This window comes from Thunnus thynnus, chromosome 17, assembly GCF_963924715.1.
Source record: "Thunnus thynnus chromosome 17, fThuThy2.1, whole genome shotgun sequence".
NCBI lineage: Eukaryota > Metazoa > Chordata > Actinopteri > Scombriformes > Scombridae > Thunnus > Thunnus thynnus.
Window position 1 is genome coordinate 5,291,228 of NC_089533.1, and position 21,245 is coordinate 5,312,472.

Consider the following 21,245-nt stretch of genomic DNA (forward strand, 5'->3'; position numbering starts at 1 on the left):
CTGACTTTTTATCAGCTGGGATGCCTGTCAACAGGGTGTTCAAGGGGTGCGCGATTCTAGCAAAATCAGACACAAAGCATCTGTAGTAGCCAGCTAGTCCTAAGAAGGCTTGCACCTGCCTTATGGTGGTAGGAACAGGCCAGTCCAATACAGCTGCAACCTTATCAGGGTCAGGTCTTACCCCGTCCTGATCCACCATATGGCCCAAAAACCTCACCTCATGCTGCAGGAGCTCGCATTTGTCCAGCCGCAGTTTCAACCCATGCTGCCACAGTCTTTGGAGCACGTCATCTAAATGCTGCAGGTGAGAGGAGAAATCAGGTGAGTAGATGATGATGTCATCCAAATAAACCAGTAAGGACTCTGCCACCTGGCCACTTAGACACTGCTGCATCAGCCATTGGAATGTTTCGGGTGCGTTGCAAAGACCAAAAGGCATGTGCTCAAATTCAAACAGTCCAAGTGGGGTGGTAAATGCGGTTTTCTCTGTCTTGGGGATCCATTTTGACTTGCCAGTAGCCACTGGCCAGGTCAAGAGTGGAAAATCACTCCGCTCAAGTGAGGCTGGTAAGGGTCTCTTCAATCCTGGGCAGAGGAAAAGCATCTTTATGAGTTACAGCATTCAATTTTCTGTAATCTACACAAAATCTCCAGCTACCATCCTTTTTCCTCACCAAGACTATGGGTGCAGCCCATGGACTACAGCTCTCTCTGATGAACCCTTTCTCTAACATACCTGCGAGTAGGGTCTTCATCTCTTTGTACATCAGAGGGGGAAGAGGTCGATACCTCTCTCTAACAGGAGCTGTGTCACCAGTGTGGATGCGGTGTTGTACCAGGTCTGTCCGCCCAAAATCCTCATCATGTTTTGCGAACACTTTTTCCCACTTAAGCAGCATGGTTGTTGTTGTTGCTGTTCAGACAGATCAGGTCTGTTAGTCAAGTTACTCACCTCCTTTGACAGCTCTTGTTTTCCATGGGCAGCTGCAGCATCTACCATGGCCACTTCAACAACACATCCATCCTCAAGAGACAAGCTCAAGTCATGAGGTCCATGCACGGCAGCTACATCTATGTGGTACATCTTTCCTTACCACTGTTTAGTGTTCTGGCCATTCCCACATTGCTAGTGTCTGGCAGTGCCTCCACCAGGGCACAGTAATCTGCTCCTCCCGGGCCTATCTGAGCACGACCCCATACCAGCACTTCACTTTTTGGTGGGACTTGTATGTTGCGCCGCCCAGCTGGCCACACATACCCGAGTAACCTGTCTTCTGCCATGGTGGCCTCAACATGACGGCAGGTGGCAAAGGCATCCCTCCAAACTCTCTGGTTTTTCAACTGTTGTGGGGAGAAAGCAGACTTTCCGGGCCATTTAAAGAGAGCATCCCAGAAGGAAGTCACAACATTCATACCTGTAATGAGCAGGTGTGTGCAGTGGTCATCCTTAACTACCACAACCCCCTGCCTTAATACCTTCTACTTCAAGATCTAACAAAACGTAGCTAGTGTAAGGTATCTCAAGGCCATTGGCTGCCCGAAACCAGAACACTATAGGGGTCCTATATTAATGGGACTCTGTCCCATTAATGTGACCTGTGACCCCATATCTAGCAGTCCTTGCAGCTCAACTCCCTCAATGGCTACTCTTATTGTTGGACATTGCCCGATAAATACCTCAGTGGCCCTTGACTCATCTGGTGGATTAGCAACCCCTGACCCTCGGACCTCAGCAGCAGGGACGGCTAGTTTAAAGTTGGCTGGGAGGCAGCTGGCCTCCTACAGAACCTGGCAATATGCCCTGCTTGTCTACATTGGCGACAAATAGGCCTACCTTGTTCATCTCAATCATTAGCATAGGAGGATGGTCACCATCGCTTCCCCCTAGACTGTGTTGAGGGCTGTGATTCAGCTGAAGAAGTGGTTTAATTTCCTTCATCACTTCCTGTGTCAGTCCTTTCATCTGAGATTTCACATCCTTCATAATATCTCGCTTCAGAGTCTCCTTCCACTTGGTCTCCTGCAATGGTTTAATGGGAACACGTGAGTTGTTCACAGAAGCGCATGTTACCTCTGGTTGTGAGTTCCCATGCTCTGCATCCAACAGTAGAGCCTCCCGGTGTATTGCAGCAATGTCTTCATCAGGGTTGTGACGTGCATAGAATTTCAGTGCGAATTGGGCTCTGCCTGCACTCCGAGCCTCAATAAACATCAAGAAGGTTGTGAAAATTGTGGCGACGTAGGAGACATTCTCTGTCCAGCGATGGATCGACCACAGCCATGGCATCCCTTCAGGATGCATGGCCGGGTTAAGCCTGAGAGGAGGCACATGTTTATTATTAACACTAACCATGGTAGTAATGATTCCTTTTGTCATCAGTGAGTAACAGGCACGCAATCTTTCCAACCATACAGGAATCAACTCCCACCTCCGTCCTAAAAGAGAATGGTTAGACGGTAACGTTGTTTTCCATTGCTCAGCAGTACAATGTGGTAAGGGTAATCACACAATTTTTACAGTAGATGATGGTGAGCTGGTTGAGGTTAGACAGGACTTAGTTGACATTGTATGAAATGCACGAGCAGGACGTAGTGTCTGTACCGTATGGCTACATGAAGTGTTTGATATTGGAGCAAATTTTCCATTTTGGTGCAGAAAACCACAGTCATGCCAGGAAATACCAGCCCATGGAGACAGTAGTGAATGGATTAGACAGTGTCAACACATATGCCCACAAAGAGATCGAGTGCCGCCTACAAGAGCCACTGGTAAATGAATGGATTCAACATTTCTGTCTCCTTACAAGCCACAAAGACGAGGTACAATCAGATTCAAGTGCCCAGCAGATTTGTGTGCAGATTATGAGTGTCAGATATATACATTAAGACTTAGTGAACCAAATTTTGGCCACTGGTTATCAGTAGCCCCAGAAAATGTCCAGACTCAGTGCAATACACATAATGCATGTTTAGTAATTCTGAGCACTAGGTATGACAGCAGTTCTGAATACCCATTCTGGTGCAGCAGGCCTGACAACTGTAGTACGGAACCAGCCTACCCAACTAGATTTGAGTGGCAGCCTGTGTGTAAAGTAAGCCTAGTGATAAGGAACCTCCCAACTCCAATACCGCCTTATGAGGCTCATAATATTGTGTTGTCTATCATGATGGAGTTTGCCGAAATTTTTCAAATTGTCGGATATGTCAGCATATGCCCACTTCATTTAAATCTCCTATGCTTTCTCCAGTCCCATTTGCAGATGTAGATTTGAGTGTTATGAGATTGTCTATTTTCTCGAGGCAGTTTGCAAGTGATGATGAAGATTGCTATACCCCTGCGCCACACGCCAAACCCGATGCACCAACCATTTTTCAATATCAGGGTGACAAAGGGGTTATCATATGTTTCGCGAGCATTTAATCGTGATAATCGACCTAAAGACGCTAACTGGGTAACTTTGTTTAAGTTAACATATTACAAGAAGTATGCTCAACAAGGGTTAAGGTATAAAATGCAAATGACCTTAGCTGAAACCAATTGCACAACAGACAGTAAATGGTTGAATTCTGAGTGTTCCCTCACACCGAATACAGCATCAATTCGATTTGAAGTAGGTGTACAGAGTATACCCTGGGTAAAGGAATTTAAAATAACACAATCATCCTGGACCAGGCATAATTGCACTAAACCTTTAATTCCAGCCAGACCAAGAGATAAAGATTGTACTAGACCAAGACCTCCAATTCCTGTACACCCATTAACTCATGTTAACTGCTGTCTCCAATTTAATGCAGAAGCTGGATATTTCTTAGGTATGAGTAACTGCGCTAACAATATAGTTCACCTTTTCAGTGTAACTACAAATTTAGCGTTACCGGTACAAGCCTATTTAGTTTGCGGGAATCTGGCTTACAGTAGCATTCCGATAAGAGGTACAACTCATAGAAAGCCCATTGCTGGTAGATGTTATTTCGCATAGCTTGTCCCTTTGATTAGGAGAGTTGACCCCGAGGAGCTTGCTCCATACCATGTATGTCACAAACGCACTATTCCCCTTGGATCTAAAATCCTGAGTGTTATAGTACCAGCATATGGTGTGTACAGAAGCCAAGAGGAAATAGCTGTACTCTCGACTGTTCTTGAAAGGCACATGAATAAAACCTCGACAGCTATCTCCGCCATGCAGGGAGAGCTAAATGACATTAGAGATATGGTGCTTCAAAATAGGATGCCTCTAGATCTGATTCTGGCCTCAAAAGGCGGAGTCTGTAAAGTCCTCGCGTCAGAATGCTGCACGTTCATTAGGGATGCTTCTTCCTCAGTTGACGATGTAATAACAGACACCGAACAGGGTATCCAGGAACTACAAGAAGACCACCACTGGAACCCCTTTGGGGGGCTGCAGGCAGTGACTGGGTTCTAGGTATCTTCTCTCATTTAAGGCCTAGTATGGATGCCAGGAGGTATAATTTTCATTGTGATTGTAATCGTCCTAATTACAACTTTTGTCAAAGTTTGTGTTACAAAGGCCACAACAACGCTGGTAGCTGTGCAATATCCAGATCAACCTGATTTGTTCCCTGTTCCAGACTGGATTCCAACATGTCCAGGGAGCCTTGATCGTGATGATGAAACTGAGGATGGTCTTTAAAGCTTACTGACATATTTTTGTTTCCCACATGAGCCACCGGGATAGTATCAGCTCAGGTGAAGTAGAGCTAATGATGTGATGTATTGAATCTCTGTGAATTTACATTACTGATATTTTGCTCTTTGCTCTGTTAGCTTAAAACAGTTAATTTGAATGTTTAGTTGTCAAAATGTCAAAAGGGAGGATTTGTAGGGGAAATCTTATTTGCTTAATCTGTTATTCTGTTTTGGTGTGTTATAAATTGTAAGAATGATGAACTTTCTGTAAGGACAAAGTATGTTTGAATGAACTGTATAAGTAAATAGCACTGAACTCAAATGACTGGTCCTAAAAAACTGATGCCCCTGCGTCTAGACAGAGGACGGAATGAACTGCGCAGGAGTGAAATCAGGACAGACGTCAAAGTACGTGACCATCTGCAAGTTCTGTTTGCATATAAGGACAGTCATTATAGTTAACCTGTGTTCAGTCTCTTGTAGGGGTGTGCCGGAAAACAAATGCATTATTCAGCAAAGCACAAATAGTGGATTTTATATGAATATTTGTTTATACAAATGTTTTAAAAATTATTTGTTTTTAAAAAAAAGTAGAAGTCTGTCCGCAGGTCTCAACAAGAGGAGACACATCCACCTGCTACATAACACATATTTCCTAATTTGGACATCAGTCTTGGAGTTGGGTGTGTTCCCCAGAGATAAAGCTGAGCTACTGACACACTCTCCATAACCTGTTGTTCCCCTTCTCCTTTACACAAAGTTAGGTTATAAAAAATAGGCAATAAATGAAAAGTGCAAAGTAAGAATCACCTTTGAAGTTCTTCCCTACGCAAACGTTACATACTGTGCTGTCTCTGTGCTATGGTATATGGTATGGTATGGTATGGTATATAAATAAAGGTAGAAGTCTGTCTGCAATGAGGTGATGAGTGAAGTTTTAGCTCAGTAGTCAGTGCAGTCATGTATGATCTGGGAGACTCCAGTCTGAGACCCGGTGTGGGTACCTCCTTTATAAGGTAGTTTATTCATGAACAGTTATTGTAACACTTTAATTTTCTAAAATTAGAGGCGTAATAAAAACAAAAACAGGATTTTTAAGCCTCTTTCCACTTTTATTCATATACAAATACAAATACAAATAATTTTACTGTCTCAACAAATACAGATACAAATACAAATACTGGGCCCTCTGCACATCCCTAGTCTCCTGATGCCACCTTGGTTAAAGGAGACTGCACCCTATTCAGCCGAGTAGCGAGACTCTGTCTCTGTTTGCTGATTGCTGTTGGTTGTTCATATTAATTTGACTTGATACTCTGTAATAAATTCCTTAAATCTGAGATCAAGCTCAGTGTTATTAATGAGTCTGTAATTCCTTGTTCCTCCACATAGAGCAAGGTATTTTTGCCTCAACACATACAGATTCAATACATCAGTTTATGTCATTAGAAATGCAGCTATCTAAGAATTCCTCAAAGACTTAAATGATGTTCAACACTGATCAGTGATTTACAGCTGTTAGCAAGACTGAATTTTCATACATGGTTCATTCACATTAATCAGAGTTGGTAAAAAGCTTTGTGAGACTACTGCTGGTTCTACAGTATTATACAAGACCACTTCATCAGATGGAAATTCCATTTCTGTTTCTTTATCTTTCTTTCATCCAGCTCAAATGGCATGTCCAGGATAGCTAGTTTTTTCTCTGATGTCCGCAGACCCTCACACAAAGAGTTGCGGATCTTCTTCCACGAGTCCATCTCTGAGCTCCAAAGTGCAGCTCTGGCCCTGATGAGCTGTGAGACTTTGGTCTCGCTGCCTTTGGCCAGACTGACGCTGTCTTTACAGATGTTGTAGATGTCCATGCCAATGAAGAAAACATTGAGCGTGATGGCACCAGCCCTGGCTGAATCAGACAGGTCAAGGGACCCGTTGACTGCTACCTCACCAATATCTGGGATATCTGGCCCCACTCCAGGCATGTTACCTAACACGTTGTGTCCCTGGGCCACCACCTTGCCAGCAACTGCAATCTGCTTTTTACTTTTCAACATCTTCATAGCAGAGACAGCATGAGCAAATGAACTGAATTTTTTTCCAACACCACGAACTTTCCAAAGCACCTTGCCTACCCCCACAGCCACATCTGTCTTACTTACTTCTATGTCGGTGACTGTTTGACTGGATGCCTCGTCCAGACAATCCTGAAGACGCTGTATATCCTCCATGAAGCTCTGGAAGTCTTCATTGGCTTTCTTTTGATATTTGAAGTTGACTCCAGTCTCTGTGGCTGTGGTGACAATACTGTTGACTCCGCTGGTAATTCCCAGCCCCAGCCCAGTCATTTTCAGAGCGAGAGACACTCCAGCAGTCACAGGAATTAATGCCACCCCAATGATGGAAAAAATACCTGCAATCACCCGCACTGAGCTTCCTGCCAATCTGGAGATCATTGCCCCCTTATTCATCCTGTCTAATTGAACAGCACTTTTCTCCAGGTCATTTAAAAACTGCAGCATCCGGTGCTGTCGTTCATCAAACTCAGTGCTGAAGCAACAACGTGATTCCTCCTCAAACAAGAAAACCATCCGAAAGTGTTGGTCCATCCTGATGAAAAGAAAAGATAAAAAAGGAGACATTATTAAGTATAACATGATATTTAAAAATACAGTATAAAAACCAGTTGGGTTTTCGTACATGTTTACCACATTTATTTAACATACACTATAGGAGGCTAAAGCAGTAATAAATCACCTCAGCAAAGATGAGTCAAAAAGCATTTCCCAAATGAGCCACATCAAGTTCTAATTTTTGTTAATAAGTAACTGTGTTTTGGTAATTATCATTTTATATTACCCAATGTAAAACTGGACATTTAATGTAAAGAACTGAAGCAAGAGAGAGTCTCCCCTCCCTTTATCTGCTGGTTATTTAGCACAATTTCCCTTTCATTTACACACTTCAACATGTGGAAAGAAGAAGCAGGGGATTGAACCACAAACCCTCCTGCAGTCAATGGATGTTCTGCTCTTCTAGTTGAGCTACAGCCACCCACATATACTGTCATGTGTTCTTTATAATCAAGGTCATATTGCCCCCTAGTGTCCTTTTAGTTTACCTGCATTCTTTTAACAGTAAACGAATAACACTTAATCATTGCATTCATTTTCAATGTTTCAAGTTTACATGATTCATACAGACTGTGCTAGTTATAATATAATAAGAGATCAATTAATCACTGGGAATGTAATCCTATTTTCCACTGAATTTAGTGTTTAAAGAACTTTTATTATATCAGTATACTGTATTTTAATCTTTGGTACAGAGAGAAGTTGTTGTCTGTAAAGTCTATTGAACACTACAGTGCACTGACATAATACTGATTATATGTTGTTGATGAAATGGACCAGCTTAACTTCTACAGGAAATTTTTGTAAACAAGTCTTCAATACAACAAGTCTTTAAATAGCTGAAATACCAAATAAAGCTCAAACTGTCTCTACTATTGAAAGTGTCAACTACATTTCAGAAATACACAACTTTGCACAACTGCAAGAAGGTAATATTTTAGCACCACCAAACCTCTTATTATCACTCCATGCTTACCTGATTTCATTAAGCTGATTAATGTGACGAAGCATCCTTTGTATGTCATCTTCAGACAAATCCACATCAAGATCTACCACAGTTTCCATATTCATCCTCAGGCAAAACTCACTGAAAGAGCTGTGAATTATATAATTATACCATTAATTTATAGATATGATTTCAAATAATGTCTTTTGCACAATCAGCGTATTATTTCAACAAAAAATAGAAGGTGCTGTTCATGATTGAAAAATTTTACCTTTCCTCTAACTTGTCACAGATCTTCTGGGTGGTCTGGATGTATTTGTCCAACTGATATTCCAGCACTTTCACATTCTGAAGTTTGGGAAGGAAGAAGGCCTTCGCATCTCTTTTAAACTTGAGGAGGAGTGGACAGACCAGCCGAGCAGTAATGATGACAACCTGAACAGTGTCAGGGCTGATCTCTTGGGGCAGATGCAACATTCGCTTCTTCTCCTCAAACACATACGGCGAGGTGACCGCCAACCTCTCCACTGCATCCAGGAAGCAGTTGAGCTTCTCCAGACCTTCCAGAGTGACCTTCAACACAGCAGCAAGCTCCTTCTGCAGCTCTTTACACCTACTGTCTGCAGTCACGAGGGTCACCTTGCTCTTCATATATTTCACAATAGCCTTGCCTTTGTTCTCTGACTGTTTAACATGGCCGATGCTCGGGTCAATTTCATCAGCTCTGTCTTTAATGTCCCTGATCCTTTGTAACTCTTTCTTCCTTGCATCTTTCCATTCAGGGAGGCTCTCACTGAATTTTTTTAGCGTGTCAATATCAGTGAGGGTTTCTTTTTTATACTGGCACAAGGCCTTCTGCAGTTTTCCTCTGTAAGACAAAACAACAACATATGTGTAAACCGATGATAGTTGTCCAGGAAGTGAAATGTGCAAACAAATGAAAAGAAAATCTTGCAACACCTACTTATCTCCACACTAGTTATGCAAGTCAGTGCAGGAGAGAGACCTGGCAGAACCTCCTTTTTCAGTAATAAACGATAAACTTTATTAAACTGATCAAAACACCAGATTTTAAATCCAGTGGAACACTGATACATAAGGGGTTTGAAAGGTGATCAGATCCAAATTAGCACACCTCCCAACACTCCCACTTTTCGCAAGAGTCTCCCTATTATTAACCCTTTCTCCCAATTGGTAATTTCTCCCATTAATCTCTCATTTAACAGTCTAGACCTGCTCTATGTCAAAAGGGCTCTGAGATAACTTTTGTTATGATTTGTCACTATATAAAATGTTTTTAAATTGAATTAAATTGGATTTCATGATGATACAAAACAAATGGGGGCTCCTCAGTTTCTGTGTGAGATGGTAATCTGGCAACCCAACCCAGAAGCAGAGGTGAGCATACGCACCTCAGTTTGCTGCTGAAAATGAGAGGAGGGGCTGGTTTGTCTCATACGGAAGAGGATTCGGGCCACATATGAAAATTATATTTGAGTTCTGAGTTTAAATTCAGAATTTTAGCTGAAACGCATTCACTTTATTGTAGTGGATACGTTTTGTTGATATTTTTTTGTTGTTGTTTTTGTTGCATTTATACCCCCACCAACACACACACACCCCAAGTATAATATAATATACAGTTTTGGTGTTTACAATATAAAATATGTCAAACATATTAATTACATGTTGATTTGGATATAAAGTGCATATTGAAATTACTACACAGAGGCAGCAGTAGTTCAATGATTCGAAACTTACCTTTCCGCAGACATTTGTCACCTCAGATAGTCTTCTTCCCTTATGTACTAATATGTGTCTATTGAGAAACAGTTGTTGGGCAGCTTTTGAAGACAAAGCCGTTCCAACAAGCAACACCCACCCATATACTTCCTTCCTCTGTGAAAATTTGACTGTGACATTTAGATTTATTATTGAAACCAACAGTCTTACAATATTTCATACTTGTAAATATGTAAACACATGAATTAATTGATAAATTGTAAATTCTAAATAATGTTTGGAATAAAATCTACATGACTGTGGCCATAAGGGAAAGGAAAACATCATTTATTTGACTGACTGTTATGTTTTCACTGTTTCCATCCATGAAACTTTGACTCAGTTTGTGATTCTTTGCTGCTGTTCTGTCTTGTTGCTTTCTTACTTACACGTTCTTTTTCTGTGGCTACCAGTTTATGCTTAGTCTGTTTATCTTCTCCTTTTGTCTCAGTGTCTTCCTCTGTACAACCAAAATGAACAAGTAAACTTTCTGTTCCTGGTTCAATGTTTAATAAAATGATTACACAGCATCTAAGTAAAAGTGTTTCATGGGTCAAAAAGTAGCTTAGACTGAAAACATGATCACTGTCATTAATCTTTGGAGCCGTTTTTAACCAAACTAACATACCCAAACTCTTATTGAGAGTGAAAGAACATGTCAACCAGTGCAGTAGTTTGACTCACTGACTTGTTTTTATAGTTTTGGACAACAGCAGAGGTATACAGCAAAGAGGAATATAGATAATAGATAATAATAGAAATAATAGATAAATATAGAAAGTCACCCGCGTTATCATTTAATAAAACAATCATTACTGTTTTCAAAATGCAGAGATTTTACTTATTATCCCACTATTATTGGTAGGATATGACCCTTATATAATGTGTTTATTGTGAGTAGATTAGACTATTGTTATCCCGTATTACTGTGTTATTACTGAGATGATTATGAATTTTTTCTTATTTACTGCATTTACATTCATATCATGTCAGCTCAGCAGATCTCTTTTGATCCTGCTTAAAAACGAGTTGCAGACTTGACATGGTAGCTGTCTGAAATTGGGACGCTGCTACACCACATGTATGACGTTTTGTTGCTTTTTGCTTGATTAGTTTAAATTATCACTGCAAATAAAGATTTTAACAGACTTTTCCCCTCTTTTCTTCTATTTGAGGAGGTTTAGGCCACCTTGACTACCATGTGAAATTGTATCTCAGACTTACAGGAAATCAGTGTCAGACCTCTGCAGCTGTTACACGGCTGTGAAGGAAGTTGTATACGTGCCGAGTGACAGGATATAACTTTGTGTAGGTTGTCAAAAAAGGTACCAAGCACAGTATGTTTATGTATAAAAGAAATTTGACTCCAGATTCCAGTGGCTGTCAATGTACAACAATGTTCAGGAGATACACATGGATATACAGTCAAAACAAGGACAACAAGCTGAACAGAGATATGTAAACATAAATGTATGACTATTACAAGCCAGTAGGTAAAAAAAAATAGATATATACATATAGAAACAACAAATGGACAATAACATACATGTCTATATACAGGTTAACAGTTTCTGTAGATTGTCAATAAGTAGTGTAAAGGTGTTTAGGACTGCTGAAATAAACATTGAATGAAAAATAATTTACTTTTTATACGTATAGTAAGTAGTTATGTCCAGTATATGCAGGTGTACACGTCTGTGAACAATATATACAGCCTGCTTAAATATATATTTGACAGTGATGGATGACTGATTTAACTGTTCATCAGTGTGACGGCGAGAGGGAAGAAACTGTCTGGTGGTTTTGGTGTAACGTGGTCTGTAACGCCTACCAGAGAGGAGAAGGTGGAACAGGTTATGTTCAGGGTGTGAGGGGCCTGCAGTGATTAATGATTATGAGTGACGTGTCTGTTAACACAAATGAGAAAAGTCTTCCCACCTCCTGCGTAGGTCCTGCAACTGGCCACATAAAATGAGCAGCAGTATTGAGACACAGATCTGTGGTGTAGACTCACTATGCACCTTTCTGTGTCAATTTGTCAAGTACCCATGTGAATACTGCTCACTAAAACAAGTTGCAATTTGTTCAACAGATAGCAAAGTCTGCATGCCAGAGTAAAAATGTTCTCTGAAATTGCATGGCTCTATGCATATTCTGAAAACTTAAAGTTGTTCTCTTCAGCGAACTGTCTTTCCGGTCAGTCTGCAAAGATTTGTTTCCATTGATGATACAAATCTTATAACTTCAAATTAAAAATTTAATTCACTAATAAAAAATGTAAATACAGGATTGGTACCTTGGTACAAGCAGTGACATCACAACCAGTTGGCAGCCAATCATGGTCCAGTATGCAACTTACACAGGTGTGATGTGGAAACTTGAAGCCTCCAGAGCACAAACACTGAGAATGAACTTTACAGTGAAGTAGGAGACATCTTGTGTCCAGTGGTTGAAGTCAAGTCAAAGTAGAGTATTTTAGTAATAAAACTTACCAAACTAAACTAAACTAAACAAGACTAAAAGTTTAAGACAAAGAGAAAAAAGAAAGTCAGTCTCTGTCTTACATTTACATACATTTATTGAATACAGATCTTTTCTCAAGTCAGAATAACAAGACAGTAAAAGTAGTGAAACCAGTAATATAGTTTCATTATAAAATCAAAGCATTACAAAAATAAGACACTGCAAAGACAAAAGCAGGTATCTCCATGGACACCACATCTTTGGAAAACTGCCTCCGTTTAATGAAACAATAGATTAGATCCAACTTTGTCATTGTTCAGAGTACGGGTACAAAGCCAGTGAAATGCAGTTAGCATCCAACCAGAAGTGCAAAAATACAGTATTATTTACAGATGAGTGCAGGAAAGTAAGTGCTACAGCATAAGTGATGCTATATCTTCAGAGAAAGTTAAGTAAATATCCAAAAAACGATGAGACGTTGAGCCTCACGATGTGCACGCACCACAATATCCCAACTTTGTGCGAAGAAAAACAACAAACATCAAAACACATTTATTTTGGCTACTTGGTGTCTAATAAATGAAGCAGAAAAGGCACCTAGCATTACTCTTATACAATATCTAATCTAAGTATTGTGTTCTCTTTATGTGGTAAAATATACACTGGAGCATTGGACATGGTAGAAAATGACAACTCTTGTGTTAAAAGCAGTTTTCTTATTTTTCACATATCATTATTCTATCACTGAATGGCAGATATAATGCATTATGTGTTTAAACAAGCTTCAAAGTGGGCAAAAGGTATAGAAATCTAGTCAAGGAAAACACATACAGACTCAATTAATCGGTTTGTCATTAGAAATGCAGCTAATTAAGAATTTCTCATGAACAGACTTAAATGATGTCCAACACTGATCAATGATTTACAGCTGTTAGCAAGATTGAATTTCCATACATGGTTCATTCACTTTAATGAGAGTTGTCAAAAAAGCATTTTGTGAGACTACTGCTGGTTCTACTGTATTACACAAGACTGTTTTTCTTTCACTTGGAAAAAATACCTCCAACCGCGCCAACCGAGCTTCCTGCCACACTGGAGATCTTTGCCCCTTTATTCATCCCGTCTAGCTGAACAGCACTCTCCTCCAGGTCATTTAGAAACTGCAGCATCCTGGGCTGTTGTTCATCAAACTCACTGATGAAGTGAGGACATGATTCCTCCTCGAACAAGAACACCATCCGGAAGTGTTGGTCCATCCTGATGAAGAGAAAAGAAAAAGACTATATAAGAGGATGATACATTTCAAAAGTGGGCATGTTACTTCAAAAGTCAGAAGGACTTGTGGAACACACATGAGGATACAAAAGCAATAAAATAGCTTTAAAGGACAGGTTCACAAGTCTGTCTTAAACAACACTCAGGTGCCCAAATGAACATTGAAATAGGGGTTTCTTGGCCATAATCATTAATCCTGTTCATACTGGCCATTAACAGATGTCTTCATAATGCACTTGTAATGTAAATGAAAATACACAAACCTCCTTCTGTGTACAAATGTATTTAAAAGTTTATCTGAAGCTAATATGAAGCTTTAGCCATCCAAATGAGTCAAATAGATATTTTCAAAGTAGATATTTTCCAGAGTTACAGTCTTTTTAGTGCCAAAGTTCCTCTTTTTGTTACAGCATCAGCCTCTCCCTCTGAAGCTGTAACCACAGCTGTGAAAGAAGTTTTTACCTGTAGATTGCAAGCAAAAAAAGCTCCAAGAGGCTGATTTTAATTTTGCGTAGGTTGTCACAACAGGCCAAGTATGTTTATGCATACAAGGAATTTGACTCCAGTTTCTAGTCGCTATCAATGTACTTACACTCAACAACGTTCAGGAGATACACATGGACATACAGCCAAATGTATACATTGCATCTATGCATGCATAGATTTAAATTAAAATTTTTAAAATTTCTTAAACACTTTACAGAAAGTATTGACTATAATTTCCCTTATTTATGCCATTTGTCACTTTAAAATATAAGAGAATCATGAACAAACTACAACACATTTAATATGAGAAGATACTTGAAGAAATCTGTTTATTGATTGTTAAAGTCTGTGTTCAGAGTTTACATTTATTTGGATTCATCAGGAATACATACAAGAGCTACATACATGTTGAGATGGGTGTTACAGATCATGAAACAGCAAGACTATATTATAAAATGAAAACATTACAACAATAAAACATTTCAAAAAGGTAAAACAGTGTTATTACAGCGTCCAAGCAGACTCTGTAATAATGGATCCAATTTATGAAACGTTGTCACACATTAAACTTAAAACAAAAGGCAAAAAACAAACCAGATGCTGATATAATTTGACTTCAGTGTCTGATGATTAAAGAACAGTAAATGCCTAGTAATACAATCTACTGCACATATTCTGATTATCTTCAGATTATCAGTAAATGTTACAGAATGTAAAGAACTACAGCAAATGGATTCAAATGGCAACTCTGAGGTTAACACCCAACATGATCATTTTATATTGACATGCAATTATTCTCTGTAAAAGTATTTATTACTAAATGTGATATATATATATATACTAAAATAATCTGCAAAATGTACGATATATAGACTAAAGAAAAAAAACATGTTGGTTATGTAATCATTGAAAACTGTAATTGGTTAACAGTCATAAGAATCACAACTTAATCTCTAAAGATAAATTTAAATGAGGATGTTCATTGATTTTCTGCTGTATGCAGGATTAAATCCTCATACATGCACAAAATAGTTTTTCATTTGTTTTTCACCCACTTGATCAGATGGGAATTTCATTGTGTTTCTATCTACCTCTGTGGATAAAACTGTGTCTCCAGGATAGCTCGTTTTTTCTCTGATGTCAGCAGACCCTGACGCAAAGAATCATGGATTTTCTTCCACGAGTCCATCTCTGAGCTCCAAAGAGCAGCTCTGGCTCTGATGAGCTGTGAGACTTCAGTCTTGCTGCCTTTGGCCAGACTGATGCCGTCTTTACATATGGTGTAGATGTCCTTGCCAATGAAAAGAGCACTGGACCCAATGAGACACGCCCTGAGTGACTTGGTGAGAGCAAGGGACCCTTTGACTACTGCCTGACCAATATCTGGGATATCTGATGCCACTCTGGACACGTTATCTACCACATTACCTTTCTGGGCCACCACCGTGCCATTTACTGCAATGAGCCCTTCACTTTTCAACAACTTCAAAGCAGAAGCATCATCAGCAAGTGACTTAATACCGTATGCAACACCACCAACTGTCAAAAGCACCTTTCCTACTCCCTTGGCCATATATATCTTACTTGCTTTCATGTTGGTGACTGTTTGTCTGGACACCTCCTCCAGACAATCCTGGATACTCTTCACATCCTTCATGAAGCTCTTGAAGGCTTCATTGGCTTTCTTTTGATATGTGCAGTTGACTCCAATCTCTGTGGCTGTGGTGACAGCGCTGTTAACTCCGCTGGTAATTCCCAGCCCCACCCCAGTCATTGTCAGAGTGAGAGACACTCCAGCTGTTACAGGAATTAATGCCAAACCAATGATGGAAAGAACACCACTGACCACCCCCACCGAGCTTCCTGCCACACTGGAGATCTTTGCCTCCTTATTCATCCTGTCTAGCTTAACAGCACTCTCCTCCAGGACATTTAGAAACTGCAGCATTCTGGTCTGTCGTTCATCAAACTCACTGATGAAACGACGACATGATTCCTCCTCGAACAAGAACACCATCCGGAAGTGTTGGTTCATCCTGATGAAGAGAAAAGATAAAATAAGAAATGAAGAAAGTATGTATGAACAGGAAGTCACTTTGGACAAAAGCATTTGGCAGATGAGTCACATCAAGCTGTAATTTTTGTTATATAAGTAACTGTGTTTCGGTAATTATCATTTTATATGTTACCCAATTTAATACTGGACATTTAAGGTAAAGAATTGAAGCAAGAGAGAGTATATCTGCTATTTAAACAGACATGGTAAGTTGGTCGCAGTTATTTAGCACAATTTCCTTCTCATTTATACACTTAAACATGTGGAAAGAAGAAACAGGGGATTGAACCACAGACCCTCCTGCAGTCAATGGATGTCCTGCTCTACCAGCTGAGCTACAGTCACCAACATAAACTGTCATGTGTTCTTTATAATCAGGGTCATATTGCCCCCTAGTGTCCTTTCAGTGCACCTGCATTCTTTTAATAATAAAAAAATAACACGTAATCATTGCATATATTTTCAATGTTTCAAGTTTACATGATTCATACAGACTGTGCTAGTTATAATACAACGAGAGATCAAGTAATCATTGGAAATGTAATCCCATTTGTCACTGAATTTAGTGTTTAAAGAACTTTTATTATATCAGACATAATGTATTTTAATCTTTGATACAGAGAGAAGTTGTTGTCTATAAAGTCTATTGAACACTACAGTACACTGACATAATACTGATTAGATGTTGTCGACGAAATAGAAGCAAAAGTAAATTAACTACTTGAACCTTTCAGTATTGCGTTCTAAAGACAACTTCCAGCCAAACCTCTACAGAATATTTGTGCTTTTGGATGCCCAATAATTTTGTAAACATTTGTTCTATACAACATGTTTTTAAATAGCTGAAATACCAATTATAGCTCAAACTGTCTCTGCTATTGAAAGTGTCAACTACATTTCAGAAATACACAACTTTGTACAACTGCAATGAGGTAATATTTTAGCACCACCAAACCTCTTATTATCACTTCATGCTTACCTGATTTCATTAAGCTGATTGATGTGACAAAGCATCCTTTGTATGTCATCTTCAGACAAATCCACATCAAGATCTACCACAGTTTCCATATTCATCCTCTGGAAAAACTCACTGAAAGAGCTGTGAATTATATAATTATACCATTAATTTATAGATATGATTTCAAATAATGTCTTTTGTGCAATTAGTGTATAATAAATAAATGTATTTATTTATATAAATGTATTTATTTATTTATTAAACTATGTTGTTTTATTTATTAAATGTTCCTAAGTTCTCCATTAATAATTTTTAGGCTTGGGTTGTGGCATTTTATGAACATGTTTATGAAAGATTTTACCTTTTGTCTAACTTGTCACAGATCTTCTGGGTGGTCTGGATGTATCTGTCCAACTGATATGCGAGCACTTCCACATTCTGAAGTTTGGGAAGGAAGAAGATGCTTGCATCTCTTTTAAACTGGAGGAGGAGTGGGCAGACCAGCCGAGCAGCAATGATACCAACCTGAACAGTGCCAGGGCTGATCTCTTGGGGCAGATGTAACACCCAGTTCTTCTCATTAAACACATGCAGTGAGGTGACCGCCAACCTCTCCACTGCATCCAGGAAGCAGTCGAGCTTCTCCAGACCTCCCAGAGTGTCCTTCAGCACAGCAGCCAGCTCCTGCTCCAGCTTTTCACGCCTGCTGTCTGCAGTCATCTGGGTCGCCTTGCTCCTCCCGTATTCCCGTAAAGCCTTGACTTTGTTCTCTGACTGTTTAACATGGCCGATTTCCAGGTCGATTTTGTCAGCTCTGATTTTAATGTCCATAATCATGTTTAACTCTGTTTCCCTCCCAAGCATCCATTTAGAGATCTTCTCACAGAAGCCTCTCACTGTGTCAATGCAGATAAGGGTATCTGTAGTGTACTGGCACAAGGCCTTCTGTAGTTCCTCTCTGTAAAACAAAACAACATCCAGTATGTGAGATTTCAAAACAAATACAAACAATCAATAGGACTGTTAATGTGGAGTAAACCAAACGGCTCCACATTTTAAACACATGCAGTGAGGTGACCGCCAACCTCTCCACTGCATCCAGGAAGCAGTCGAGCTTGTCCCCAATCCTTTGTAACTCTTTCTTCCTTGCATCTTTCCATTCAGGGAGGCTCTCACTGAATTCTTTTAGCGTGTTAATATAACTGAAGGTGTCTTTGGTGTACTGGCACAAGGCCCTCCGCAGGTTCTCTCTGTAAGACAAAACAACGTATATGTAAACTAATGGTAGTTGTCTGAGAAGTGAAATGTGAAAACAAACTAAAGGTAAATCTCATCGGATACTTGCAAGACCTACTTTATGTCCACATTCGATTTGCGAGACAGTGTAGGAGAAAGACCTGACAGAACCTCCTTTTTCAATGATAAAAGATAAACTTTATTAAACTGATCAAGAACACCAGCTTTTAAATTCAGTGGAACACTGATGTGGCTTTTCATGGCTTTTGAAAGGTGATCAGATCCAAATTAGCATACCTGCCAGTAGTTTTGCGGGAGTCTCCCTATTTTTAACACTTTCTCCTGCTGTGCCCCCGATTGGTAATTTCTCCCGTTAATCAACCAATTTCATATTGACATAAATCAAATGGGTGCTCCTTAGTTTCTGTGTGGGATGGTACCTGGCAACCCAACCCAGAGGCAGAGGTGAGTATGTGCAAATGACCCTGCCTGATATGTATCACTCGTCACTGCACTCACTCAAGTTGTCTGCTCCGCTTAGTTTCCTGCTGAAAATAAGAGGAGGGGCTGATTTTGTTTCAGCCAGCAGCTAAGTTTAAAAGCATTTGGTGTTATCAGCTTGACCAGCGAGCTGTTCTCGTGTAAAACATATCAATGGTGGATGGGAGAAAAACCTCCTGTGTTTTTGAAACCTAGATGTTGACAGGTATAAATTAGGTTGAGCTGATATAGGCTTTTGTCAGGGGATTCCATGTTTTGTGCAAGTCATTTGATATTTATATGCAATAAAAGTGAACAAATTGTCAAATGTTTCTATTTGACAGAATTGTTTTTGTTTTTTTTACTGTATACAGTGCACAAGTGATTTTTTAATTCAGACAGATCAATTAAAAACAACACACATATGAATGCCATATATGTATGTATCCACAAATTATATAAAGTAAATGGTTTAAATATAACCCCAAGGCCTGTGAAGACAAACACATTCACCTTATTGTAGTATATGTGTTTTGTTGATATCTTTTTGTTGTGTTTATAACCCAACCAACACACACACACCCAAAATACAATATAATTTACAGTTTTGGTGTTTACAATATGAAATATGTCAAATATATTAATTACATGTTGATTTGGCTATAAAGTGCATATTGAAATTATTATACAGAGGCAGCAGTAGCTCTGATTTAAAACTTACCTTTCTGCAAACATTTGTCGCCTCAGAGTGTCTTTTTCCCTTACGTACTAATATGTGTCTATTGAGATACAGTTATTGAGCAGCTTTTTAAGACTAAGCCGTTCCAACAAGCAACACCCCACCTATATACTTCCTTCCTTTTTGGACAATAGCAGAGGTCTACAGCACAGAGGAATACAGGCAGTTGTTGACAATAAGAAAAATATAGAAAATCACCAACCTTATCCTTTAATATAACAATCATTACTCTTTTCAAAATGCAGAGATTTTACCTTATTATCCCACTATTATTGGTAGGACATGACCCTTATATAATGTGTTTATTGTGAGTAGATTAGCCTATTGTTACCCCCATATTATTGTTATTACTGAGATGATGTGTATTTTTTCTTATTTACTTCATTTGTAGTGTCATGTCAGCTCAGCAGATCTCTTTTGATCCTGCTTAAAAACAAGTTGCAAGCTTGACATGGTAGCTGTCTGAAATTGGGACACTGCTACACCACATGTATGATGTTTTGTTGCTTTTTGCTTGATTAGTTTAAATTATCACTGCAAATAAAAATTAACAGACTTTTCCCCTCTTTTCTTCTATTTGAGGAGGTTTAGGCCACCTTGACTACCATGTGAAATTGAATCTCAGACTTACAGGAAATCAGCATCAGACCTCGGCTGTGAAGGAAGTTGTATACGTGCCGAGTGACTGGACAAAATTTTGTGTGGGTTGTCAAAAGAGGCCAAGTACAGTATGTTTATGTATAAAAGAAATTTGACTCCAGATTCCAGTGGCTGTCAATGTACAACAATGTTCAGGAGATACACATGGATATACAGCCAAAACAAGGACAACAAGCTGAACAGAGATATGTAAACATAAATGTATGACTATTATTTACAAGCCAGTAGGTGAAAAAAATAGATATATACATATAGAAACATACACAAGTGTGATATGGAAACATGAAGCCTCCAGAGCACAAACACTGAGAATGGACTTTACAGTGAAGTAGGAGACATATTGCATCCAGCAGTTGAAGTCAAGTCAAAGAAGAGTATTTTAAAATTTCTTCTTTAAAATTAGTGTCCAAACTCAATTTTCTAGAATACAAATAAAACTTACCAAACTAAACTACACAAGACTAAAGGTTTGAGACAAAGAGAAGAAAGAAAGTCAATCTGTGTCTTACATTTACATACTTTTATTGAATACAGATCTTTTCTCAAGTCAGAATAACAAGACAGTAAAAGTAGTGAAACCAGTAATATAGTTTCATTATAAAATCAAAGCATTACAAAAATAAGACACTGCAAAGACCAAAGCAGGTATCTCCATGGACACCACAACTTTGGAAAACTGCCTCTGTTTAATGAAACAATAGATTAGATCCAACTTTGTCATTGTGCAGAGTACGGGTACAAAGCCAATGAAATGCAGTTAGCATCCAACCAGAAGTGCAAAAATACAGTATTATTTACAGATGAGTGCAGGAAAGTAAGTACTACAGCATAAGTGATGCTATATCTTCAGAGATAGTTAAGTAAATATCACAAAAAAACGATGAGA

At 39.1% G+C, this 21,245-nt stretch overlaps 2 protein-coding genes across 4 annotated transcripts in view; both read right to left on the reverse strand.

Moving 5' to 3' along the window:
* Positions 1-5,631: 5,631 nt before the first annotated feature.
* On the reverse strand, positions 5,632-10,073 carry LOC137168327 (uncharacterized). Its single transcript, XM_067570868.1, has 4 exons — positions 9,986-10,073; positions 8,496-9,092; positions 8,255-8,374; positions 5,632-7,255 (listed from the first exon to the last, which is right to left on the reverse strand). The coding sequence occupies exons 1-4, from the start codon at positions 9,997-9,999 to the stop codon at positions 6,247-6,249; spliced, it is 1,740 nt and encodes a 579-aa protein (XP_067426969.1). The 5' UTR covers positions 10,000-10,073; the 3' UTR covers positions 5,632-6,246.
* Positions 10,074-14,534: 4,461 nt separating this feature from the next.
* LOC137168134 (uncharacterized) overlaps positions 14,535-21,245 on the reverse strand; it is a 42,405-nt gene continuing 35,694 nt past the window's right edge. Inside the window, exons 1-5 of one of the 3 annotated variants that reach the window (XM_067570626.1) lie at positions 19,682-20,151; positions 18,330-18,494; positions 17,606-18,202; positions 17,266-17,376; positions 14,535-16,266 (exon numbers count right to left, since the gene is read on the reverse strand). In XM_067570626.1, the coding sequence (XP_067426727.1) occupies positions 15,318-16,266; positions 17,266-17,376; positions 17,606-18,202; positions 18,330-18,494; positions 19,682-19,695 (1,836 nt within the window). In that variant the 5' untranslated portion in view covers positions 19,696-20,151 and the 3' untranslated portion in view covers positions 14,535-15,317. Of the gene's footprint in view, positions 16,267-17,265; positions 17,386-17,605; positions 18,203-18,329; positions 18,495-19,681; positions 20,152-21,245 lie in introns of those variants that run through there. The other 2 variants (XM_067570624.1, XM_067570625.1) reach the window with 2 other exon arrangements.